General features: G+C 45.2%; 1 protein-coding gene across 1 annotated transcript in view; it reads left to right on the forward strand.

Moving 5' to 3' along the window:
- The first annotated feature begins 5,000 nt into the window (after nucleotides 1-5,000).
- RIMS4 (regulating synaptic membrane exocytosis 4) overlaps nucleotides 5,001-27,072 on the forward strand; it is a 348,985-nt gene continuing 326,913 nt past the window's right edge. The window contains exon 1 of the mRNA XM_069243543.1: nucleotides 5,001-5,584. Within this exon, the coding sequence (XP_069099644.1) occupies nucleotides 5,488-5,584 (97 nt within the window). The 5' untranslated portion in view covers nucleotides 5,001-5,487. The remainder of the gene's footprint in view (nucleotides 5,585-27,072) is intronic.

Here is a 27,072-nt window from a genome sequence, read left to right on the forward strand (position 1 = left end):
GCCACAGCTCCAAAGGGAGGAAAGGGCCACAGGCCCACGACTAAGGAGGGCAAGGGCAGCAAGTCGGAGAGGTCAGGCAGCAGGCCTGCTGCCCAGGAGGAGCCCACAACCCCCATAGCCGCTGCCCCGGGAGGAACCGGCACAGCTGCCCCGGGAGAGCCCACCACCCCCATAGCCGCTGCCCAGGGAGGACCCAGCTGGCCAGGAGGGCCCCACCACCCACAGCCCAGGTGGGCATTGAAGGAGCACCATCCCCGCTGCCCAGGAGGGCACCACCAGGCAATTAGCAGTTGGCCATAGACCGGCCGCCGTCTCCAGAACCGCTGAACTGGGCCCCGCCGTCTCAAGCACCGCTCCGCTGGGCCCCGCCGTCTCAAGAACCGCTGAACTGGGCCCTTCAAGGAAAGGAGCGCTGAACTGGGCCCCGCCGTCTCAAGAACCGCTGAACTGGGCCCCGCCGTCTCAAGAACCGCTTAACTGGGCCCCGCCGTCTCAAGCAACGCTCCGCTGGGCCCCGCCGTCTCAAGAACCGCTGAACTGGGCCCTTCAAGGCAAGGAGCGCTGAACTGGGCCCCGCCGTCTCAAGAACCGCTGAACTGGGCCCTTCAAGGCAAGGAGCGCTGAACTGGGCCCCGCCGTCTCAAGAACCGCTGAACTGGGCCCTTCAAGGCAAGGAGCGCTGAACTGGGCCCCGCCGTCTCAAGAACCGCTGAACTGGGCCCCGCCGTCTCAAGAACCGCTCCGCTGGGCCCCGCCGTCTCAAGAACCGCTGAACTGGGCCCTTCAAGGCAAGGAGCGCTGAACTGGGCCCCGCCGTCTCAAGCACCGCTCTGCTGGGCCCCGCCGTCTCAAGAACCGCTGAACTGGGCCCTTCAAGGCAAGGAGCGCTGAACTGGGCCCCGCCGTCTCAAGAACCGCTCCGCTGGGCCCCGCCGTCTCAAGAACCGCTGAACTGGGCCCTTCAAGGCAAGGAGCGCTGAACTGGGCCCCGCCGTCTCAAGAACCGCTGAACTGGGCCCTTCAAGGCAAGGAGCGCTGAACTGGGCCCCGCCGTCTCAAGCACCGCTCTGCTGGGCCCCGCCGTCTCAAGAACCGCTGAACTGGGCCCCGCCGTCTCAAGAACCGCTGAACTGGGCCCCGCCGTCGCAAGAACCGCTGAACTGGGCCCTTCAAGGCAAGGAGCGCTGAACTGGGCCCCGCCGTCTCAAGAACCGCTGAACTGGGCCCCGCCGTCTCAAGCACCGCTCCGCTGGGCCCCGCCGTCTCAAGAACCGCTGAACTGGGCCCCGCCGTCTCAAGAACCACTGAACTGGGCCCCGCCGTCTCAAGAACCGCTGAACTGGGCCCTTCAAGGCAAGGAGCGCTGAACTGGGCCCCGCCGTCTCAAGAACCGCTGAACTGGGCCCCGCCGTCTCAAGCACCGCTCCGCTGGGCCCCGCCGTCTCAAGCACCGCTGAACTGGGCCCCGCCATCTCAAGAACCGCTGAACTGGGCCCCGCCGTCTCAAGCACCGCTCCGCTGGGCCCCGCCGTCTCAAGAACCGCTGAACTGGGCCCTTCAAGGCAAGGAGCGCTGAACTGGGCCCCGCCGTCTCAAGAACCGCTCCGCTGGGCCCCGCCGTCTCAAGAACCGCTGAACTGGGCCCTTCAAGGCAAGGAGCGCTGAACTGGGCCCCGCCGTCTCAAGAACCGCTGAACTGGGCCCTTCAAGGCAAGAACCGCTGGCCCTTTGGCAGACGTGGCAGGGCAGGATCTATCTCGGGCAGGGCTGCAGGATGTCCTCTGGCCAACTTGCCTCCTCCAGTGGCAGTGGGGTCTGTTATGGACTGTATGGACTGTGGCTTTGCTCTCCCCAGGATGGCCCAGTGGGCAGGCCACCCACTGTATGGACTGTTTGGACTGTTTGGACTGTGGCTTTGCTCTCCCCAGGATGGCCCAGTGGGCAGGCCACCCACTGTATGGACTGTATGGACTGTGTCTTTGCTCTCCCCAGGATGGCCCAGTGGGCAGGCCACCCACTGTATGGACTGTATGGACTGTGTCTTTGCTCTCCCCAGGATGGCCCAGTGGGCAGGCCACCCACTGTATGGACTGTTTGGACTGTGGCTTTGCTCTCCCCAGGATGGCCCAGTGGGCAGGCCACCCACTGTATGGACTGTTTGGACTGTGGCTTTGCTCTCCCCAGGATGGCCCAGTGGGCAGGCCACCCACTGTATGGACTGTATGGACTGTGGCTTTGCTCTCCCCAGGATGGCCCAGTGGGCAGGCCACCCACTGTATGGACTGTATGGACTGTGGCTTTGCTCTCCCCAGGATGGCCCAGTGGGCAGGCCACCCACTGTATTGACTGTTTGGACTGTGCCTTTGCTCTCCCCAGGATGGCCCAGTGGGCAGGCCACCCACTGTATGGACTGTTTGGACTGTGGCTTTGCTCTCCCCAGGATGGCCCAGTGGGCAGGCCACCCACTGTATGGACTGTATGGACTGTGGCTTTGCTCTCCCCAGGATGGCCCAGTGGGCAGGCCACCCACTGTATGGACTGTATGGACTGTGGCTTTGCTCTCCCCAGGATGGCCCAGTGGGCAGGCCACCCACTGTATGGACTGTATGGACTGTGGCTTTGCTCTCCCCAGGATGGCCCAGTGGGCAGGCCACCCACTGTATGGACTGTTTGGAATGTGGCTTTGCTCTCCCCAGGATGGCCCAGTGGGCAGGCCACCCACTGTATGGACTGTATGGACTGTGGCTTTGCTCTCCCCAGGATGGCCCAGTGGGCAGGCCACCCACTGTATGGACTGTTTGGACTGTGGCTTTGCTCTCCCCAGGATGGCCCAGTGGTCATGGAGTCCCCTCGTGGATCTGGCGTCGTGTACTCAAGTGGCTGAGGTGCCCACTCTTCCCTTCCCCCTGAGGTGCCTGTCCTATTTTCTTTCTGATGCCCCTGCAGTGTTCTCTCCGTGGAGTTCTTGTCGTGGGACTGGGCCTTGCCCCTTTGCACAGGACCCCTGTGATCCACGGACAGTGGTTGGACTACATTTAGTAGCTGTATATATTTTGTACATAGTTTATTTATTTATTGGGATTACTGGTGTCCATATTTCAATATATCTGCCCGTTTATGATCTCGTCTTTTGGTCTTTGCATTATTTCGGTGGGGGGTGGTTTGTGTGTTGTGACAGTGATCTGTGGGAATGCATTGATGTGTGTGTTGTAGTGGGTGTGGGTGGGTGGGTGTGTGCCGGTAATCTTTTCCCTCCCCTGTGTCGTAGGTGCAGTACTCACCGATGTCTTCCGCGCCGCCGGGCGTGCTCCTGGTATATGAGCAGGTATAGGAGTGCGGGGATGACCTGCAACTCTGGTTCCATACTGCCGGAATCTCGCGTGGAGTGCGTAGAGGTGAGCGTTTTCCCGTTCGTAGTCTGTTTCCGCCGTGTTCTTATCGGCGGTGCTCCCGCCCCGGAAAAGGTGGCAGATTGGTGGGTCGTAATAGGGTGGGCGGTACATTGTCTGCCGCCTGGCTGTTGGCGGGAACCGCCGCGCTGTTTGTTTGTACCGCCGTGGCGGGCGGAGTGTTAAGTTGGCGGGCTGTGTTGGCGGTTCCCGCCAGGGTCAGAATTGCATATTTTAGACCGCCGGCCTGTTGGCGGCTTGGCCGCCGCTTTATCACCGACCGCCAGGGTCAGAATGAGGGCCTATGTGTCTCGATCATAGGGAAAATGTCGGACTGCACTAAGGTACCATATTACAGTAGGGACCGTATTACAGTTCTGTGGGACCATATTACAGTAGAGACTGTATAATGGTACTATGTGACTGTATTACAGTACTAAGGGACCGTATTACAATAATTTAGGATCGTATTTTAGTAGTAACCTTATTACAGTACTATGGGACCGTAATACAGTAGGGACCTATTGCAGTACTAAAGGAGTGTATTACAGTAGTGGAATTACGAATCTTTTTAGATGTGCCTTGGCTGAACTCAACTATCTGGATAGAATAATTGTTCTTCAAACGTGTCCAAAATCTTAATTACTTACTGTGTCCAGTTAAAAGGTTTTCAGGAAAGGGGATTTTATATAAACATACAAATCATTGGTACAATGTATGCAATTTCCTTTCACCATTTTGTACTATTAAATTGGGTTAGCATCCATATAATTTCGAACATAAGGGCCATGCAAGAGAAACATCAGTTCTTAGAACAGTGCGGAAAGATTGTTCACAGAGACCAGTTTTTTGTAGAAATATTGAAAATCATTGAAGAGGATTCACCCATCTTGGTAAACAGCTATATGTATTGAGACAGAGGGCCTAGCATATACCCTAAATACTTATGGGTGAGGGGGAATCATTATTTGTGATCTAGTTGCAGGAGGTGACATTTCATTTCTCTTTTGAACTCTTTTGAGAGAGACAAATGCATTGCTCCTACTATAAACGTGCACTCTAATACTGAAAAATTTGATGGTACCTGGAATTTATGAATAATATGTCTGCTTTGGTGCGGAGGGGTCCAGGTGCTGTAAGGTTATATTGGGGTTGTGTTATTTTACCGGCATTTATATAGTGCCTTCTGGATTAGTTTGGATCCGAAGCGCTGTGAAGGTCAGTGGACCATTTCCGGGAGCAGGTTTGTTGTATTGGCTTTCTTTCTTTACCTCAGCAATCTTGCATTTCCAGGGGAGCCTTGCATGCGCGCTTTGCCTGGCTCAATTCAAACCCGGAAATGAGGCGCAGGACATGCACAGCTCCCCTTTTGCTGCAGCATCTTCCCAGTTGCATTAATCAGACCGAGTCTAACGCTGTTGCAGCCCCTTTGCACAGCTGTTGTACCACGGGTCCCAAAAATCTATGCTGGAAATGCTCCATTTGCAGCTTGGTCTCTGCTTGCAGCCCAGGAGATGCTGACAGACAGCCCCCGCTGCCTCGGAGGCTGCTGTGATTGGACTAGCTGTAACCCAATAATGACTTCATTCAAGCCCCCCTCCTCCTCCCCTTACAGGCAGCTCTCCTGTGAATGAAGGCCAGTGAGCAATTGATGCTGAGGTAAGGAGAGCGCAGGCTGTCTGATTGAGCTATCTTCGCACGGACTATTTCGTGGGCTGCTGCAAACTGGCATCTTATCCACTTTGGGGACAATTTTGCATGCACCGAGGAGGCTGAAAAAAATCATCGGTGTGTACATATGTCAATTCTGAAGAGGACCAATCAGAGCCGAGGGCTTTAGAAGGGATGCTGTCTTTGTGACGAGAGATTAAGGCAAAACGGAAACAAACCTTGCACACCCCTGATTTTTTTTCTTATTACCGAAGCAAAGGGAAAGGTGACTGTAGGTGAAGGGAGTGAAAACGAAGCCATTTTTTTCTTCTTTCTGAGGGGGCCCGGAAAATCTGCCAAAACGCCGCGTGCAGTGCTTCGAGTGAAAAATGGCACGACTAAACTGGCCAAGCCACCGGTGGAGCCGGGGAGCGCTCCCGGGCTCTACATGGAGCGGTCTCAGAGCCGCATTAGCCTGTCGGCTTCATTCGAAGCCCTGGCCATCTATTTCCCCTGCATGAACTCGTTTGATGAAGAAGATGGGGGTAAGTCTTTGCAATGCAATGTCTCACTCATCACCTATGTTCCAAAGCCTGCTTTTTGATGGTTAGTTTGTGTCTTGTGACGTCTCACACCTCACCTCTCAAAGACAGCACCCGTTGTAAATAAGACCGAGTCTTGCAAAGTCTCACTAACCATCCTCTCACCAAAACACCTGGATTGTGGAGGTCAGTGGATGTCTTGCAATGTCTCACTCACGGCCCTCTCCTGCACACCTGCCGGGAATTTGAAGCTATGCTCATGCCTTGTAATGTCTCAGCCGTTGTCCACGCCCCTCCCCCCCCCAAAAAAAACGGATTTTGAGGACCACATCTTCAAATGTTACTCTCACAGCCCTTTCTCTTAAACACACGATATTTGGAGACCAAACAATCTTATATAACGTATCATTCACAAACCTTCCTCCCACATACCTGTCATTTCCTGGTCAGGCATTGATTTGTTATACCTCACACATAACCGTGTCTCAAAAAAAGCACACAGTTTTTGGAGGCACTTGCAGCCAGGTCTTGCCACATCCCACTGAACAACCTTTCTCTTGAACACAAGCATGGTGGAGGCCAGTCCATGCTTTGCAATGTGCTGCTCAACGCCCTCTCACCCAACAGCCTGAGTTTTGAAGAACAGTCCAACGCTTGCAATATCTCACCCTCCGCCCTCTTCTAGCCACCGGAGTTTGAAGGCCAATCCATCTCTTACAATGTCTCATTCAACACATTTCTCCTAAATAGCTCGGGGTTGCACAGCACCATCGCTAGAATCCCATTGGACATGGTGCAAGCAATTCAAAATGCCCCCTTTGACTGGTGTTTGGGCAGTTATTACAGCGATTATTGGGATTCAACGGGCCCCGGTGCCACTGCACCTGTTGCACCAATGGTAGTTACGCCCCAGGATTTGGAGGTCAGTCCATCTGTTGCACTGTCTCACTCGCGTCCCTTTCTCTCTCTAAATGTCTGCTTCATGCCCTATATGTTGATTTTCTAACACTGGATGTCAAGTTGTTACTATTTGATTTACCACGCGTGCTGCATAACCGTTTTGGAGGCTGAGCGAATAAACACAGACAAACACACATCCCACGGGACACCTGTGGCGAGGTTGCATCTGCGGTGGCTGGAGCGCGTGCAACAAAGCAGTGTCCACAATCACATGCACGAAATAGCCACAGCTGGCTTAGAGCACTTGCAGGACTCTGGAAAGGGGGTGTGCACGGGTCTGCCAGGGCAGGGGCACATCAGGGGGAGCGGTGGCTAACTCAGGCCTGCCCCTTCCAACCGGTGAGCCCTGGGGCAAGCAGAAAATTGCGTTTCAAAGTGCCAGCGTCTTGTTTAAAACAGAGCGTGACGTGTAACGCGATTTATCCTGCTGTTTTTTGGTATTCGTTGATCCTTTTATTAGGCTTAGCCAGGATGATGGCAGCAGTGTGACAAGTGAGTAGCTGCACCATGCATTTCGAATAATTGTTTGAAAATCGCACCATATGCCAGAAGAACTGTGCTCTTCGGGTGGCACTTCCCAGGAACGGCGACGGTGGCCTTAATACGTTCCTGGTGCTGTGCTGCCGATCAGAAAGGCCGCTCGCCGCGCTTCATCCACGTCTTTCCTGCACGTCGGTTTACTGTTGACCCTTCCCAAGGGAGCGAGTAAAATAAAAATCTATTTTGCGAAGCGCAATGGGGGGAAAAAACGCACAATCTGAATGTACGAGCAGCACAACACGGGCGTATTATCTTGGTACTGAGGGTGTGATTTTCATAGAAAGTACTGGAATGTCAGCTTGCATGCTGTTTTTTGAAAGACGGTGGATGCTAACGCAGTCTGAGAATAAGGTGCCACAGAAGGCGTCTTATGTAGCGCTCCGGTGTCGTAATGTGATGTTGGCTGAGCTGCTCTTTGCCTCTTGAAATAAATTCTCTTTTCTCTGAAATGTGAAATATTTGGGTATAGTGCGTTTTGGGTTGTTTTGCTAGTACTTCATTTGCAACTAAAAAAAAAAAAAAAAAAAAAAAAAAAAAAATGAAGGGGCACAAAGTTTTTCTTTGGACTCTGCCATTGGGGGTGCTGACGCCCTGTGATGCCGGATGCCAAAGCTGTGGCCTTGATTCCATTTAAGACTCCTACTTCGACCCAACAACATTTCCCGTCTCTTTACCTCAGGCCTGCATGGTCATTCGCTGCTCTCCTTTCTTCCTTTGTCACAGTTTTCCCTCTATTTCCCTTCCTCTTTCTCTCTTCCTTGTTTTCCATTTTCTCGCTTGTCCGGGACCAAGGTCTGATGATGACAAAATTCAAAGAAAAAAGACCCTGTCCCCAAAACTGTGTGCTGATGCCGCCTTCTGTAACCACCAACACAAATAAAGCATTGGTTTTCTTCTGTAAGTGTCTAGACAACCAGGTCTCTCGTAAATTACAGATTGTAACTAAAGTTTCTAGTTTTCAATTTTTCTTGATTTTTACAGGTAAATACAAACAGAAAGCAATCAATTTTCTTGTCCGCAGTTAAATATGGATAAATAAAGAGAAGTAGATTTTATGATGGACGATTCTCACTATTGTCAATCATGCATGCTAGCTCAATAACCGTGAAAACTGGCAGGGGAATTAAAAAAGAGAAAAAAGATTCCCTGCTGAAGCTTAAGTAATTGCAACTGTACAGCTGTGTAAGATGCTCTACAATGCAAATGATTTCAGAAGACTATTCCTACAGTAAATGGCTAAAACCCATAGGACATTCAAACATCAATCTACATTTGAGATTCCTTTTTGTACATCAAGTGTGTAGGATCCTGCTGAAGGCATGATTATGCCTTGGACACCAAAACTGCTTGTATTTAAATGTTTGCATATTTGCGTATTGCATGGAGCAGCCAGATTGGTACCTCAGGACTGTTTAGAGCATTTTAAGACACCTTAAGTGTAGAGATACGTAGAAAAACAAGTAGCAAAATCCAGAAAGTATAATAGCTTTTTAGGGAATTCGCATCATACAGTAAACGTGTAAACTGGGTTAACAACCTTTGTCTGTTATTGCAGCCCACTCACTTTCTACTAGCTAGTCTGGCATTTTGCTTCCCCAAAAGCATTATCCAGCGAAAAGGTATGACTGCCACTCAGGGCTTTAAGTAGGTAAAGATCCTCCAGTTACCAAACCTGGCAGAATTACAAACTAATATTAAAATTAGTCCCAATCTGGGCCGATATTTATGTCCTGTCAGAGATGGGGCTCTTGTGTGCATTTCAATTATTTTATTTAATCTTGCCTTTCAGGAGGGTGTTAGCTTTTTCTACGCTGTTGTGGTTCTGTGGTATTTTTTTCATGCTGCCAAGTAATCTTATATGGTCCATACTGTGAACTGTTGTTTTTAGGTTATGGGTGGATGTTTCTAATGGGCCACAATTGAGAGCTCTGAAGTTGAGGCTTAACGAAATGTGATTTTCCCCAAGTGGTGGTCAGTGGGTCATCAAAGTGTTCTGAATACACGCTCAACCCATCCTTGGCCTCCCTCAGATTACACAGAGCAATGGCCGTATATGCCAACTGCAATTGTGATCCTTTGTGAGAGTATGTGAAGGAGGTACAAAGCTGTTGAAACATTAACAGGGAGAAAGTTAAAGAAAATGAAGTACTTACGGATGAGTGGGTGCTTTTTGTGTGTAGGGGAGCTGAAAAGAGCGTGTACATGAGTTGCAAGTACTTGCAGGGGAGAGTACCAAGAGGGACCTGAAGAGGAAAGACATGAGTGGTGAGATATTCAGATGGAGGATTTCAGAAAGATGTGGGGAACAAAAAGGCGTAGGTTCTAACAGATTTTAGAGAACAAATGTGTGAAGGGGCGAAAAGAGGTGATTGCGGCACTCCAAAGACCACCACCCCTTTGACAGACCTCAGCAATGTTCAAGTTACAGACTCATATTTTCAGAATTGAAGCTTTTTCAATTCTAGGTATTCTCAACAGAATCAGAGCTAACTGGATGGTCTTGGTTTTGATGCATGTATACACCCTGTGTGTGCCTGAATGCAATAACAGAAAGCTGAGAGCGGGACCAAAATATTGGTCAGGTGCTGTGGTACAGGAAGTGCAGGATTTTAGACTACACGTTTTAAGCTACAACGTTCATATGTAGATCACCCACCCCGGTAAAGATTTCCCGTTAAGCTACTTAGACCACACTCCTTTTAGAGTCCCACCGCTTTTTTAATCTCACTCAAAGCCCCGGTGCTACTTGTCCAAAATGAACCAATAACCACGACGAGTATGTTCGACGAGAGCTGACAAGGCATCCGTTCCCTGCCATGTCAATGTACAACAAAGAGAATGCTAGAGGTGGGTGGATTGGCGTCATTTACTTGCATAACCAAGGCCTTCTGCATAAAAAGTGCAGCCAAGCCGTGAAACTAAACATGAAATGGACGCAGGGGCTGTCAGGACGGAAGGGCATTTATGAATTGTACAAAGAGCGCTCCACGTGTATCCATGGATACAGTCTTGAACACAACCAATAATGCACTGGGAAAAACATGTATTACCTCAGGCATTGAATGAATAGCCCGAAGCTGGGCGTTCAATTTAATTTGAGTAAATGCAGTGTGACTCTGACCCATGGGTTGACATTCTTAATCGTTTTTGATACCACGGGGTTAATGGACCAGGCGAGGAACGTGTTCGGGGTCCTATGGATTGGGACGGGACTGCTAGCCGGTAGTTCTGAATTAAGCGAATACCAATTGGCCTTAATTTTATGACCCATATGACCCGAACTCACCAATAACAGAAAGGTACAGCTATGTGTCCCTGACATTTGCACGGACTTCGACTGGAAAAACTCAAAGAAAGGAAACAGAACCTGTAAATATTAAGGCCCACATTTATACTTTTTTAGCGCCGCATTTGCGCCGCTTTTTGACGAAAAAGCGGCGCACACTTACAAAATACAATTATATTTTGTAAGTTTGCGCCGTTTTTGCGTCAAAAAATGACGCAAATGCGGCGCTAAAAAAGTATAAATATGGGCCTAAATATGGCCAGGGAGGGATTGGGGAACCAGAAGCAGCCCCTGCGAAAATGCTCAAACCAGCTGTGCTCCTTCCTCCCTCATGCTGTCTCCCTTTTCCCATCCATCAGTTCTCTCTCTCTCTGTCCGTCCTCTCTGTCTTCTGCCCTTCTGGTCACTTCCTCTGTTCCTCCTTCCTTCCTCCCGCCCTCTCTCCAAGGCTCCCCGTGCCTGCTCCAATGAACCACGGAAGGAAGAAGGGAACTAAATGCTCAGCTCACCAGGAAATGCCATGTGGGATAAAAGGCCTGGGCGGCCCTTAATATATGACAGAAGGCACGGGTGGCTGTGAAAGCTGAAACTGAATAAGGCAGTGAGATAAAAAGGACTTTTTGGGCAGCCTAGAAACAACTTTCATGTTAAAATGATGGCACCATACACAAGGTCTGGGAAAGAGATGCGATCTAGTGGTTAGGTTTGCTCTTGAAACAGGAGACATGATTTCTAACCTCATTTTATTTCACGTGACAAAATTGTGTAAGATTTGTATGACTTATTGATTAACAACAGCATATGTGTGAAGGCTTAGCAAGCATGTCTTGACATGTTACTTGCGTCCCCATGAAATATTGTCACCGGTTGCACGACATACACAGACTGACTGCTAACCGCTCTAGTACTATTCACGGGTGGTTAATGCACGATTTCACTAAAAACATCTCTCCACTGTCTCTGAAGACTATCTTGGAAAACAATTTAAACTGCCGTTTAATTTAAGACTGACAATTGTACTTTGTACTTTGTAGTTGTAACATGTCATGGGCAATTACATTTGAATGATATAAAGCACTATATTGTTTTGATTGGTGGTGTGCAATCAATAGTTCTGATTAATTATTGAGAGCCACTTGATTGGTTACTTGTTAAGAAATCCCCTGGTGGCATTGCATCTTAGGTTTGGATTGAAACCACAAGTGAATACATGTTATGGACATTTATCATTAAGAGTTTGCTTGACTGCACCACTGTTGGCTATCTGTGCATTTTGATGGCTGCCAGTCCCTCCTGCCAACACTACTGTTTTATAAGGTATAGTTCTCACCATTGTCATGTTTGGCTTGCTTTGAGCGAGCAAAGTTGAGAAGTTCGGACACTAACTCAGTATTTCTAAAATCAGTATTTCTGAAGTTGAGTTTATATATTTGCTAAGAAAATTCCAATAATAAGATGATATTGAGCATAATCCTCAGTGAAATGCTGGCAAAATGCCTTTTGTGTTATGCTTCAATGTGTTTGCATTAAGGGTTTTGTTCACAATTTGCAAACAGTCATAGACAGGCATATGACAAATCAAATCAGGGAATCAGATGCAAAGTAGCACGGCACATGAAGTAATTTTCTTCACAATGGCATGTTGAGGTTTTCAGAGTTAAAGATCCATTAGTTTTCTCCAATCATTTTTTATGCAGGCATAGGCGTGGAGATGCCATTCTAACCACTCCACCAAATCTTCTGTGGATCATTTGTTGAATTGAAGAAATACCCAGGGCAGAAATCCTTGTGATGGCCCACATTTTGCTCAGAGTTGTAAGTGAATTGCTCACCCGTACACGGTGCCACAGCTAGTAACTCACCCGGGGATGCCGACCTTTACAGTTCAACGTCTCTGTGATGGTCTGCAGATCCACAGTCCAATGTATCTGTGATGGTCTGCAGATTCTGACAGTGGTCTGTCCCCTATTTCTTACACTATATTCATCAGCCTTGTCTTTTACCTCCAGAATACTCCTTTGCAAGTCATTCATCCTGATTTACATGTGCCTTTCTTCCTTCTCTCCCATTTTCCTTGCTTCATCTAGCCTTCCCCCAAACCCTAGCTCCTTATATCCCTCAGCAAGTATACCTATTACATTTCCCTCCCACCACCTTCATTCTGTCATTTTCAGTTTTGATCTTTGGCCAGATTTCCTCTTACTCTGAATTTTTTTCATGGTTTTCTTTTCTCCCACTAGTCCTTGCTAAATTAATTTTATTCACTACCATGATCCTCTATTTCAGCCCGAGTCCAACATTTGCTTACAAAGTACATACTTACCTCACTGTGTGTCTCACTTAGGTCTTACCACTCCTTTACCTCACTCTCGCAGGTTTGTAGATCCCTTTCATATTATGTCTCACTATGAATGAATAACCTTCATTTGCATGATTATTTAAAACCTTTGCAAAACACAATACATGAAAATTATTAAGACTGCTGCAAAGCTAAAAATTACACTTCATCATAAAAAGCCATATCCTTCTTGACATATATCATCATGCCTTTACCCAAAGTTCTCTTAGACTAGAATAAGCTTAAATCACAAAGCATGGTACTTGTTATAAAATGCTTTATGGCATGGAGATCATCTTTAAAAATGTAAAATACAGACTCCTTACAGTACATGCTAATAACTCAAAAATTCCCAAGTATACTGAAATTATAGAACCAGGGTACACTGCAAAATGCTTATTAAAAAATGGTATTTGGCTGGAAGGCGCTATATATATGTAATGTAGGATGCCTGCGGAGCATAATTGAAAATTGATTATTGTATGAATGCTGAAAACTTTTAACTAAAAGGGAGTGTGATAAATATACAAGAAAGTATAGAATGAGAAAATATGTAACAATATATTAAAAATTCCCTAAGACTTTAAAATGGGAATACAGGTGCCCTACAATGCAGTATCCGCCTCCATTTGGCACCTTCCCCTTATAGCAGAGTACTGATGTTCAGGCACTACCTTCGGTCTCATGAGTAAGTTGTAGTATGGTGAGCAGTTGTCCTCCTTGAAACTGCTCGGGGTCAACATTTGGGGAGATAACTCAGCCACTTAGTTAACAACGTTGCTTTAGGTGCTGCCTCCCCTTTTTGATTTCCGTACATTGGTGGGCGCAGGCTAGCAGAAGATTTTTTCTCATGATGATGAAAAATTTCCCGAAGCGGGCCAGCTCCATGGGAGTCTCAGCAGTAAATATATATTTAACAGCATCTTTACATGTCCTTAGGCCACATTTCAGAAAAAGAGCTTTTAAAAGTTGGCGTCTCTCTGAGGCCAGACCCGGGCAGCAGCATATTAAGTGACTAATGGATTCAATAAGATAGTTGCATAGAATAAGTTCCTGAGGGGGACCCCACATTGCCTTCCAACTGCATCTAAATTCCCAGGCAGGTAATGTTAGGAGCCGCATATGTAAAATGCTCTGAAAAGTTCGAACTTTCACGGCTGCTTTCATATACAGCTGGAGGCTGGCAGAGCTATACGACTCAGCTAAGCCCTCTGCCCCCCTAATTTCCCTGATTATGGTAATGTCCCTTTCTCTGGAGATTTGCATGCCATGAACTTGAAAAACCTTTTTCAGGTGGACCTTTGTTATTAGGGGATCCTGTGGGGACTAGGTCAAAGAATTCCTCGGCTTCCCTGAGATAGATGTCCCAGGTACTAGAAACATTTTCAAAGATCACTTTCAACGAGCCTCTCAAACTATCGGTATTGGCCCTGGAGACACCATGAAATTGCTAAATTATGTCCATTTGCAATTTATATCCATACTTGTTATGTTGAATTCTGGGCTTAACCCTGCATGCCTGGTAAATTTAGGGATTTGAAAAATTATTTTCTAAGCTCTCATTTGACATTTCTCCAGTGTTTTAGTTATCCTACCAGGATATGCTAAATGACCAGAAGTAATGGTGGGTAAAAGTTTCATTTTATTGTAGGTGCTTGGAGCTGAAGATAAAGTTTGGCTAAAGGATAGGTGGTTCTCTCTGCCTTAATTCTTAGTGCTGTTGCCTGGTGTGCTATTTTACCGGCATTGGATAGCCACACTCCGAGGTACTGGTACTTAACATGCCTCACTATTGGCCTTCGAGTTCAAATTTCTTAGGAAATTTATACACCACCTAAACCAATAGACATCAAGGTAAATAGTTATAGGGCATCAGGAAGTAACCATCCAGAAATAGAAAGGTGTTTAGACTTCTATTACATTGTTTTTAACATCTTCAGTCATCTTCAAGATTTCCACTATGCTGCTCTCTGACGCAGTAGCGTAACAAAGGCCCCTGCAACACCTTGAGCTCCAGGGGGCCCCTCATCTCAGTACCCTGATGTGGGAGCTCCTGAGTTCGGAGGGGGCCATCCATGCACTTTGCGGGGGGGGGCTTCAAGTTTCGGTACGCCACTGCTCTGACATCACGTTTACCTTGCAACTCACATAAATTATACTTCACATCATCTCTCAATCCCAATCCCCAGTCGCACAATAACAATTTTTATTTTATTTCTCATAGGCCAGTAATCATTACACGCTTGCTTATTGACACAATGGAAACTCTGACATTTTTGGTCCTCAATAGCCTCTTATTTGCTTCTGAGGGGCAATGAGAAGGAAAATGTGTGAGAATTACAGAAAGGAAATTAGGCTACTAGGCAGCTTTCTTACGTTGGATTTATGTTGCTGCTCTCATGACATCTGAGAAGAGCTTTCTACTAAGGGAGGTTCAACATGCATCACATGAATGAAGATGCCGTGCCTTGGTGATTGGAACTTATCTCATATGAGCATTAAGGTGTGCAAGGTGTGGGTCTTAACCTGACCATGATTCAAGGACTTATGGACAAACTCTTTTTTTGAAGAAAAACTTCCACTTGTATCCCTCATATGTTAACCACAACTTTACTTAATAATGGCAACAGAAAACATTCTGAGATTGTGCATGTCCAGACAGAAGGAGTGGCATCCAGACAGACGTTGAAATTTCAAATGAATTACTTCAACTCCAAATGGACCACTTCCCAAAAGTGACCTGATGAAGTTCCTGGTTAAAGAAATGCTATGGCTAAGGGCTACAAACAATATTGTGAACTTCCAACTGATACTAAGTTGTCAAAGAAGAAGTAAAGACATTTTAGAAATAGAGATGTGAACTGTTTTACTTTTTGGCTTAAATAAAGTGAACCCTTTTTCTGTGAGACACACTCAGCCGGTCCTATACAACTGTTAGAATATAGAGTCTCAAAATGTAATTTAGTTTCCATACTATGTTACTGTTGGGAAAATAGGCCATGCTTTAATTTCTTTCCTAAATCCGTCACATGGAAAGACAGGTGTTTTCTTGCCGTTTTAACTTGAAAATAATTTAAGAATTATATTTTGGGGATTATGCTTCAGGATTAATTTTATGTGCAGGCCGGACGATTTGTCAGACTTTTTGATCAACCATTCATGTAATTGTTGTGATTTATAAACAGTAGAAATATCAAACTAATATTGTTTCTGACAGAAAAAGCAAGAACTAATATAACAGTTGGTGTCTGTTGATTAGTTACTCATTGTCGCTTGATTGGTGGTGCTCAACATAGTACAAAATGCATTAGGAGCACAGTTGCTTTTCTGCTTTCTGAGCATGCTGTATTTCACTAGGTACCTCATTTTGTGGTCTAGAGGTCTAAGATGTAGTCTTTTCATCCCGAGTGCCTGGCTTTGTGTTTGTGCCTTTTGTTTCTTTGGCTAATTCTGCATATCTGACATGATGTTAGGTTTCTGGTCTCAGTTTAGAGGGGGTTCATGGTTAAGGTGTTCTGGGTACTTGCCCTACTATATCCAAGCATGGTGCTTAGTGCTTTGCACTTGTCTCTCTGTTCCAGTCAAAGCCAATCAAGGGGCCTTGCGATATTTGGATGTGATTTTATCTGGCCGGTTTGAGGCCTGTTCCTGCAAATTAATTGAGTGCTAATTAGTATTTTTTTTAGGTCTAGCAACAGCCAAGCCCTTTTGGCAAGTACATGGAGAATATATAGAGAGGGGGCTTTCCTTCCAGATATGGGTAGTTTTGGGCCACCCCAGGCACACCTTAGTCACTACTTTACGACGGTGTCACTTACGTTCGCATCTTTGAGAAGAGCATTGGTGTCTCACTGTCATGCTATTGGTTATCGCACAATACGCCCCCGGGAAGAATTTATATTGTAACACATGAGGTGCATTGTGTTCAGCAGAAGGAGGCAAGGGCAGTTTGCGTAACAATGATAAACACATTCTGCGCGTTAGCTAAATGGTCAATTGAAGTATCATCTGAGTAAGCACATCAATACTCTATATGTAATATTTGTCAAGTGCTTGTATTTCAAGAAAATAATTTGTTTTAATGTGCATAACTATGGTTTATCAAATAAATAAAACACACAATTTTATTAAAAAGTTTGACGTACCAAATGTTACAGTGCATGTACATATTTCTCTAGAGCCTTCATTTAGTAAATTTGTTATCCACGCTTGTGCTTGTTCTAATAGCACAGACGTCCTTCCAAAAATTGCTTCAGTGCGCATCCTTCCTTATGCTGTACCCCACTTGCAATCTTTAGAATGCACTCAAGTAAAATTCCACAGCTCCGTTGGAAACATCTGCAGTGGTGCCAGCCTGACTCTCCAAACCACCCACAGGATTGCTTAATTTGTGCAGGTGCCTGCCGTGCACATCACTGGCACTAAATTGTTAACACTGGCACTTACTTATATCAGTCCCCCATATTGTGATACTGTTTCTCGGATTTAAGAGGAGCACATCAGTTTAACAAATAAATACACATTAAAAAAAATATTGTAGCACATCTAGTCCATTCTTACAACTGTGTGTGGCTTGAAAATTTCCAAACTCACATTAATAGGAGTGTGATGTTTTGTAGGGAGCATTTATACTGGCATGTGACGGAGATGGCAGGGCTCCTGGGAGTGTAAGCTACAGTGGCCTCCTGGGCAACACTGGGCCTCAAAACCTATTTATTAAAAAAATTAAGCACAGCTCCTCAGACTTCAAATCCATAGGACTACCCAGGCTGCTCTTACACCACTAAAACCAGGAAAAACTGCTGGAGGCAGCACGAGCTAGGGTAAACATGGTCTTGGAAATTCAGAATTGAATTTGAATGTATTGAAAGTACATTCGGTCCACAGTGTAACAACGTGCCTGCTTTTTACACAAGCATTTTAAAAAGATACAAGTAAAAAAAAGCTAAACATTTAACAAATATGCACACAATAAGTGCATGTAAAATAATATATTACAATAAAAAAAAAAAACTTGAAATCTCATGAAAGTTCTTCCAGGAGAAAATGCAAAGCTCCTATTTCCTGCTCAGCATGGTTAAGCGGCCAGGAGTTTTATGTGGATGTCACAGCTTTTTCTTAAGTATAAACCAGCTAGCTTTGTTGTATGGCCAGAAAGGTCACTTAGGAGAAAAAATATGTGATCTGCTTGTTTTTAAAGCTTTCTCTGCGTAGGATCTTGGCTATTGTATTAAAACCTGACCTTAATGTAGAGGTTACAGAACAGCATGAAGTGCTGCATGTCCTCTCTCACCACGCATGTCTGAGACCGCAAGGTTTCTTCTATTCGTAATGACATGTAACAACAAGCAACCTCCCCTTGCCAATGCAAAGAGTCTTCTCTCTCTGGTTAGCTAACAGGATGAGATATTGTTGGGCGTTCCGCAAAGGATAAAAAAGCCAGTATAGCTCCTTGGGTGCAAATTTCCTATTGCAACTATTTTCTGATTTAACTTTAAAATTAGAAATTGCTTATTAACAATGGCGTCTATCTTCTTTCGCGTCAGTAGATTCATATTTGAACGAGTACTTGGAATAGTCAAGTCAAGTCTCTTGGTTTCCTTTTCCTATTGTTTGGCATGTGATAATTTGATGCTCATTGATCGATAAATGTTGTTTCCAGACCTTATTGACTAGATATGTACCTGGCATTTTCCATCTTTTTAGTCCAAATTTTCTGGGGCCATCTGACAGTTGGTTTCAATAAAGGAACAGCAGATGACTTATGTTCGAGAACAGGAGCACTCTAGGAAAGCTTGATGGCAATTTAAGTAGTGATTTCCAAAATTCTGAGTTGGGTCTAACAAGATTTCCACAATTCAATATTGGGTCTAGCAAGCCATCCAGTGGAGCACCCGCCTTGTGTGCATTTACCTCTTTTTGAGTGGTGAGTATCATACAAAAATGTGTGTGGGGAAAAGCCAGGTCTTAATGCTCTCCAGAAATCAAGGCAGCTGTTAGTTATTCATATTCTAGCAAGTGTCAAGTTTCATATTTAAGCTGTCTGAACCAAGAAGCAGCTTCTGCCATGCAAGCATTTTTTAAACAAAGGATAGTCAAGAATGGGGACATCCTAGAAAGAAGTGATCTCATTTGTGCAAGGTATGGACTTTATGCTGAAGGCAGGGTGGTCAAATGCTGTGGGTAGATTACTGAGAGATGCATGTTGCCTTAAAGGGAATCTGTCTAGCCACCAGTAGCTAGCCAAATGATTGAAGGGTGGGTGAAATGTAAATCAGGATATGTAGATTAAGAAGTTATCTTGTTTTTTAATCATTTGGAGAGGGTGTCATTGACATAGTCTAGGCAAAGAGACCTGATAGGTAACAATGTATCAAAAATATGCAATTGCTTCCTGCAAGTATTTTCTGATATTGTTTCAGTTTTAAGGTCAGCAGCCGACTATGTGATGTCTTGCACATGGGTACTTACTGGTAACCCTTGATGCCTGCACAATGTTACATTTTCAATCAGGACTCAACTGGGAACCTACACCAGCCCTGGTAAAGATGTTCAAATTACCGTGCATTAGACTGTGCAAACGATTAGTGAGCCTTCCCACTAGGGTTTGAGAGTAATGTTTCGCCGCACATTTATTTTTAGAAATAATGGACCCAAATGGGGCATATTACAATAGAGGTTTTCAAATATATGGGCCACTCTGTTTCAAAGCAGGGTCATAGAAGTTCATTGAAACCATAGAAGCCACGTACCTCCAGCCTAGAACGCCTATATGATCAATAAGGCCCTGTTTTCAATGTATCTAATGAATATGTAAATTAACAATTGAGCTGACTTGTATGTAAATATGTCTTCTGTATATTTAGTGTGAAAATCTTACATGCGCCTTCAGAGCTTGCTGATATTGATCAAGTAAAGTTGCTTTACAAAGCATGAGCCATGTATCAATTCAGACAGCATAATTCGCAAATTGGCTAAACTACACAAATTATTACTATCAATTCTCGTTTTCCATTACTGGCTGTGACAGGAACACTTTTCCAGGAAGGTTGTAGTAAAGAAAAACCTTATGCACTTGGATTTTCTTTTAATTTCTTCTTGGTCAGTATTTGCAAGGAGACTTACTCAAGTCAATTAATCAATCAGTCAATCAGCTGGACTTGTAAAGCGTAGCTAATCAACCCGCAAGGTTCGGAGGTAGAGAGGGAGGTTGTTTCAGGTTCTGGCTGTGAGGTAGGAGAGGGAGCGACCTCTGCTGTGGCTTCAACGTATGTGAGGGGTGCAGGAGGGTTGGTGAAAGTTCAGGCGGTGGTTGATGTATGCTAGTCCTTGTTTGAGAAGGACTATGTAAGCATGGATCAGCATCTTGAAGTGGAATCTCTTCTGAATGGGGAACCAGTGGAGCTTCCTGAGGTGAGAGTGATGTGGGTCATCTTGGGGAGGATGTTGACGTTATTTGTGCTGACTGTTATGATTAATATGCATTATGGAAGAATCCTGTATGCAGCAATATTTCGGTCTGCTGTAAAATGTCCTGCTTACCTATAAGCAATGAAAGCTTGCTCGTAACATACTTAAGACAAATAAAATAATGACAGTGATTTCTTAATCTCTGTTTCTCTTGTTGTATTGTACTATAATGTCGAACAGACATTTTCTGTTGACAATCTGAGCCATTAATTCAGTCACAAAACAGATATTGGCCAATTGTGCCTCTTTTTAAATTTGTGCTGCTATGTTCACCTGGAACACCCAGTGGCATAACAAAGGCTCCGGCAGCCCCTGCGGTGCGGGGGGGGCCCTGAGCTCCAGGGGGCACCCTCAGCACAGTACAATGTGCACAGATGGCATGGCCCTGACTGGGTCCAGTGTGGAAGGGGCCACCTCGAGGGACTTCGCAGGGGGCCCCCCTCAAGTTTCGTTACGTCACTGGAAACCCCATGTCAAGATATTTGTTTTCGCAAAATATTTACTATTTTTCACCTGTTCAACATTTGATCACAATATTTAATAGAACTATATTGAAGTAAACAATATTATATACAACAATATTTTTAAAAATGAAATACATTAAAAAATCGATATTCTTATTTTCACATTGTGCTGTTTGATATTTTGTATTGACATTTTTGACATGGTATTCATGCAACTCAATATTGTTGAAACAATATTCTTGTCATTCACCACCAACTGGCCACCTGAAAAAAAATCACAAGAAAATGTATCTGGTTAAATAGCAGGAAAAAGTTAGACTTAAACACTTCGGCTAGTTAGATTATGGGAGTGAATACAATGGGAAGTGACACAAAAGGTCCCCAGTTGAGGTCCAAATGCATATGCTACCAAATCGATCTAGGATAATCTGTTTGTACCTGGTTGATTGGAATTCCTCCCAAAATAAATACTAGAACCATCAAATAGTAAACTTCAGCCACATTTTTTAAATGACCAACAACATACAAATACTGACCACTGAAACCATTTTTGTTTCATACTTATTAATTGCTGCTATCTTGAAAACCGCAATGCACTTTACAATTCATTTTATCAACAAGCTCACACTTACTTTGCTTATGATTTCTTGATTTGTATGTGTATTGTACTTATTAAGTTCTTATATTTTTTAGCATTGACTTTCTCGACACAATGCAGGCTTTTTTTTCACCTACTACTAAACAAAATTTATAGCGTGTTCAGACAGCCCTCTGCTTTACACTCAGTTTGTACTTCTACTTCATTCTTTAATAATCTCAGAGAAAATGCAAATGCATTCCGGGATGGATGTCCATGGGGGTTCGACGCCCACAGGTTTGGATGAAGGGCTTGTGTCTAGGTCCTATGCCCACACTGCACACAGCAGTAGATTGTGCATGGGGGGTGTTGTCCTCTGCAGTGTGGTGGGCGCATTGCCTCGCTACAGGCCATGTGCCCAACCATATGACACAACTTTTGGCCACATACATCAGGGGCTTGGGTGCCTAGGGTGTAGCTGCAGGGCCTTGTTGCAGATCAGGCCCTGTGCACAAACCTAAGCAGCGCATGACATCACTGGTGGCATCTCAAATGACATAATTGTTGACACCTCTAATGACTACATCTGAGCTACTCCCCTCAAATTACTCTATAAACTGCTTGATCATGCTAGAAAATAAAGTAATTAGTAAAGGTCCAAAAAACATGTATGCATCTATGAAAAGTAAATAGTGTAGTCCTGGAGGCAAGTGTGATTCAGTTTTTAAATATTCTTATGAACTACTATCAACATTGTGAGTGCAAAATATACTTTGTTTGAACAAGATAGAGACTGAGAACGAGTGTGAGTAACAAATAGGTTGTGACTTAAATCAAAGTTGTGTTGCCAAAATACGTGAGAAAAACTAAAGCTTATATTTACAATACATCATTCTGCTGTGGATTTCTCTGCACATGCTGACATTAAAGAGTTGTCATGAAGTGCTATGAACCCTTTTTATATAAACATGAGATTTATAAAGTACAAAATTAATTTCCAGTTCATCGAAAAATCTGAGACATTACACTTTGTTGAAGAATGTATAATCTATAAGTGATTCACAAACAGATCGAGTCGCAGAATGATTGTAAACATTGTTGTGATAGCATACACCATTCTGCTCTTTTCAAGAATATGTGTAATGTATATTTATAAACAGGCCTTATAAGAGGATAAAGCACAGATGCGAAAACATGAAATTTTTTTTTTTTTAAATTAGGTATTTATGAGTACATCTCATTAAAGTAAATAATAACCAAACAATCTTTTGAGTGGCATTCAAGGTTTCATAAATTGAAGACTGCTTTTATGCATACAAAGACATTATGGTCCTTATGCACATGAATACCAGTCGCAAAAGAACATAATCTCTACTAAATGTGAGTGCTTCACAGATATTATGCCCTGCATGTTGCTCCCATTAGCACCATAAAGGTGGAAGAAAATTAGGTCTACATGTGGCTAGCTCTATATTTTGCTGGACGGGATATCCGTTACCGTGACCTGTCAACCAATATCTAAACAGGCCCATAATTTGCTCACTGGCAAGATTAGCAGTAATAACTGGCAGTAGTAACTGGCAGAAGTAACTGGCAAATTTCAGTAGCATTTTTTGTTTTTTAACCATTAGTTTTTAACTGATTTCAACATTTACCTATAATGGTAGTTTAATCTTTATTTTGTCAGCGAAATAAATACTTGCATATACACGTATGCACGTATACACATATACACATGAATGTAGAACTTTACTCAGCTTTTATTGGTTTAAAATATATTCAGTAGTTTAGGTTTTTGAAATAGTACCCAGTGGCTTGAAAGATGTAACACGCTTGTATATATTGTGAGTTGAAAAGCCATGTTTTGATTTGCTTATAACTTTGACACTGTTTGACAAAAATGCATGAAATTTAGCAACTACTTAGTATGTAAAGATTGCTCATGGTTTTTTCAAATTTATGCATACCCATATCCTGGGAACTGTTTAAAAAAGGTGGAACCAAACAACTGGTCACTTGCTAATACGTTTTGCACATGCGCTAAATCTGCACAAATTTGGCACAAGTTTGAGTTGATTAAGTTTGTATTGGTATAGCAAGTTTTGTGCCAATCCATTGGTGACAAAGATTAGGGGTGGAAGGAGAAACACAATTTCAATTTTCTTATACCTTTAGCTCTGGATCATTATCAGACGTGCCAGGCAGTTTGCAAGTCACAACCAGTACAGGTATTTCAGGTTTTGTGATGATCCAGTTGGGGGTGCAAAGTTAAAAGGGGATGAATCAAAAATATTTTTGCTCTAATAACACCTTTGGCACTATATTTGAGGATCTGCACATACTCAGGCAGATATGTAGCACCTTAGCCTTCTCTCGTTATTTTTAAGTTTCCAAAGATCCAAAAGGGATGAGCAGTTAAAAAGGTAGGGACTAGGGGCCAGATGTAGGAAGCCGTTTGCATGGTGCAAACTGCGAAAATCGCAGTTTGGGCCATGCAAACAGCCTAACGCGATGTTCATTCACAATTTGCGAGTCGGTTACCGACTCGCAAAATTGTGAATGCGACTCGCAAATAGGAAGGGGTGTTCCCTTCCTATTTGCGACTCGCATCGCAATTCGCAGTTACCACCAGTGTCACACTGGTGGTAACTCATTCACAAAAGGGAAGGGGTCCCGATGGGACCCCTTCCCCTTTGTGAATGTGGGCAAAAAGGTTTTTTCAGAGAAGGCAGTGGTCCAATGGACCACTGCCTACACTGAAAAAACGAAACCAAATGGTTTCGTAATTTTTTTCATTTTGCGACTCGTTTTCCTTTAAGGAAAACGGGCTGCAAACTAAAAAAAAAAACTGCTCTATTTAAAAAGCAGTCACAGACATGGAGGTCTGCTGACTTCAGCAGGCCACCATCCCTGTGAGTGCAGGGACTCGCTATGGGGTCGCAAAGTGCGACCCACCTCATTAATATTAATGAGGTGGGTCTTTGCGACACCATAGCGAGTCGCAGACGGTGTCTGAAACACCGTTCTGCATCCGATATTGCGACTCGGAAATTGCGAGTCGCACCGACTCGCAATTTCTGAGTCGCAATATCGGTCTTTGCTACATGTGGCCCAAGAAGTGTTCATTTACTAATAACATTGGCTTTGTGTGACAAATCTGCACAAAATTAAGCAGAAGCTTGGAAGGACTGATTTTCTATTGGAATGAAAAGTTTTATGCCAATCCATCATTAGGGAAGCAAAGTAAAAAGGTGAGGGGGAATAACATTTTAATTTGTGTATAACTTTAGTGTTGTTTTAGGAATCTACATCAAATAGTCATACAGTTAGCAGGCTACACGTAGTGCAGAAAACGGAAGTGAAAGAGGGAGGGTCAAAACACTTTTTATTTCTTAATGTCTTTGGCACCGTTTGATGAATCTGCATGAAAAGTGAGAGAGACTAGGCATGTTTATCCTACCTTTCGTTTTCTTAATTTCATGACAGCGCTGGTTGATTAAATTGAATGAAATTTGGCATCAATCAAATTAGATCCAGTGCAGGTCCAGGCAGGCCCTGCGAGAAAACACCACTGCATATAGCTGAAGCGAGTTGATCAGAGGCCCTGGCTGATGACCATGCAGTGGCAGAACTGGTACACGGCTGATAAATGGAATGTATGTCGGAACGACGCATGCCGGAACAACAAATGCCTGAACAACGAGGTTGGAACAACGACCTCGTTGTTACCACTAATGCCTTTGCCACGAATGCCTTAACAACAATTTTTCGTTGTAAAGGCATTCCTGGTAAAGGCATTAGTGATAGGCATCCATTGTTCCTGCATGCGTCCCCCCTGGCCCCCACCCCACCCCTAAAAATGACCGCAACCCCCCACCCCCTCTAAAACCACACCAATCCTCCACCCTTGCCCCTAAAACTACCCCCGCCCGACCCTAAAACTGACCCCCACACTACCCCAAAATCTAAAACAACCCCAACCCCCACCCCATCCCTGAAACCTAAAGTACCCCACCCCTAAAACTATTCCAAGCCGCCGACCCTGCCCCTAAACCTAAACCTCCCAACCCCCCACCCCGCCCCTAAAATTACCCGACCCCCCAACCCACCCCTCAAACCTAAAACCCCTACCCCTCACCCGCCCGCCCCTAAAACTGTCCCCCACCCTACCCCAAAACCTAAAACAACCCCAAACCCCACCCCATCCCTGAAACCTAAAGTACCCCAACCCCACCCCTATAACTACTCCGAACCCCCACCCTGCCCCAAACCTAAACACCCCCAACCCCCATCCTGCCTCTAAAATTACCCGACCCCCCAACCCACCCCTAAAACCTAAAACCCCAACCCCCTATCCCGCTCCTCAAACTGAAAATTCCCCGACCCCCCACCCCGCCCCTAAAACTAAAACCCCGACCCCCCACCCCGCCCCCGGCCCTAAACCAGAAAATAGCCCGACCCCCCATCCCGGCCCTAAACCTAAAACCCCGACCCCCCACCCCCGCCCGCCCCTAAAACTAAAACCCCGACCCCCCACCCCGCCCCAAAACCAGAAAATACCCCGCCCCCCACCCCCGGCTCTAAACCTAAAACCCTGACCCCCCACCCCTAAAACAGAAAATACCCCGAACCCACACCCCGGCCCTAAACCTAAACCCCCCCCTTCACCCCGCCCCTAAACCAGAAAATACCCGACTCCCGAACACCAACCCCCAGCCCTAAACCTAAAACCCCGACCCCCCCACCCCCTCCCCTAAAACAGAAAATACCCCACCCCCCCACCCCCGGCCCTAAACCTAAAACCCCGACCCCACCACCCCGCCCCTAAAACAGAAAATACCCCGACCCCCCACCCCGGCCCTAAACCTAAAAACCCAACCCCCCCACCCCCGGCCCGCCCCTAAAACAGAAAATACCCAACCCCCAACCCCCTGCCCTAAACCTAAAACCCCGTCCCCCCACCCCTAAAACAGAAAATACCCCGACCCCCCACCCCCGGCCCTAAACCTAAACCCCGTCCCCCCGCCCCTAAAACAGAAAATACCCCGACCCCCCACCCCTGCCCCAAAAACTAAAACCCCCACCCCACTTACCTGAGTCGTCGTCTCGTCGCGTCGTCCTCCTCAGCCGACTCCCTTGTTTGTGCCTTAACCACGCATGTGCGTTGTTCAGCACATGCGTGGTTAAGGCACAAAACAACCAAGTCGTGGTTAAGGAAAGCGTTGTTCCGCTTTCGTTAACCAGGACTTCGTTGTTCCGGAGTAGGCCTTAAGGGCGTTTCCCTGATGAATGCAGTACATCATGAAATTACATGAAATTCACTGAACATAAGCACAATTAAAGCTTAGGTATGGTTTGCTATGGATTGCTAAAACAAAATTGAATGAAAAGCTTCTGAAATTCAACATGCACACTATAACTCACGCCTCCCGTCATTCCTCAGTATACCTCTTAGCCGATGGCTTGTTTAACAAGCATTTTCAATGCAACGGGTCCCGCATTTGTTGGAGTTAGAGCTATTAGCGTTGTAAAGCAAAAAAAAACTCAGCGCGAGCGCTCTATGTAAAATGCAGTGGGATCGTGCCATGTGGAAAATAAACAGATAAAGTAGTCCGGACTCCAGGCTGAAAACATCGCACCTCATATGTTTTTGGTACTTTACCGGTGCTGTGTAGGTGGGCTAAACACCGGAAAAAGCATGAGGTATGCATGCCTTTCACAAATGAAAGCAAGTGGATTTTAAAAGACAAGCCCACGAACCAATGTAAGTGACTTACGTGGCATGGGTGTGGTTTCAAGTCCAAAGAGAGATTACAGAATGGGCAGAGCACTTTGTGCTCGCCCATAAAAAAAACA

Source organism: Pleurodeles waltl, chromosome 7, assembly GCF_031143425.1.
Source record: "Pleurodeles waltl isolate 20211129_DDA chromosome 7, aPleWal1.hap1.20221129, whole genome shotgun sequence".
Taxonomy (NCBI): Eukaryota; Metazoa; Chordata; class Amphibia; order Caudata; family Salamandridae; genus Pleurodeles; species Pleurodeles waltl.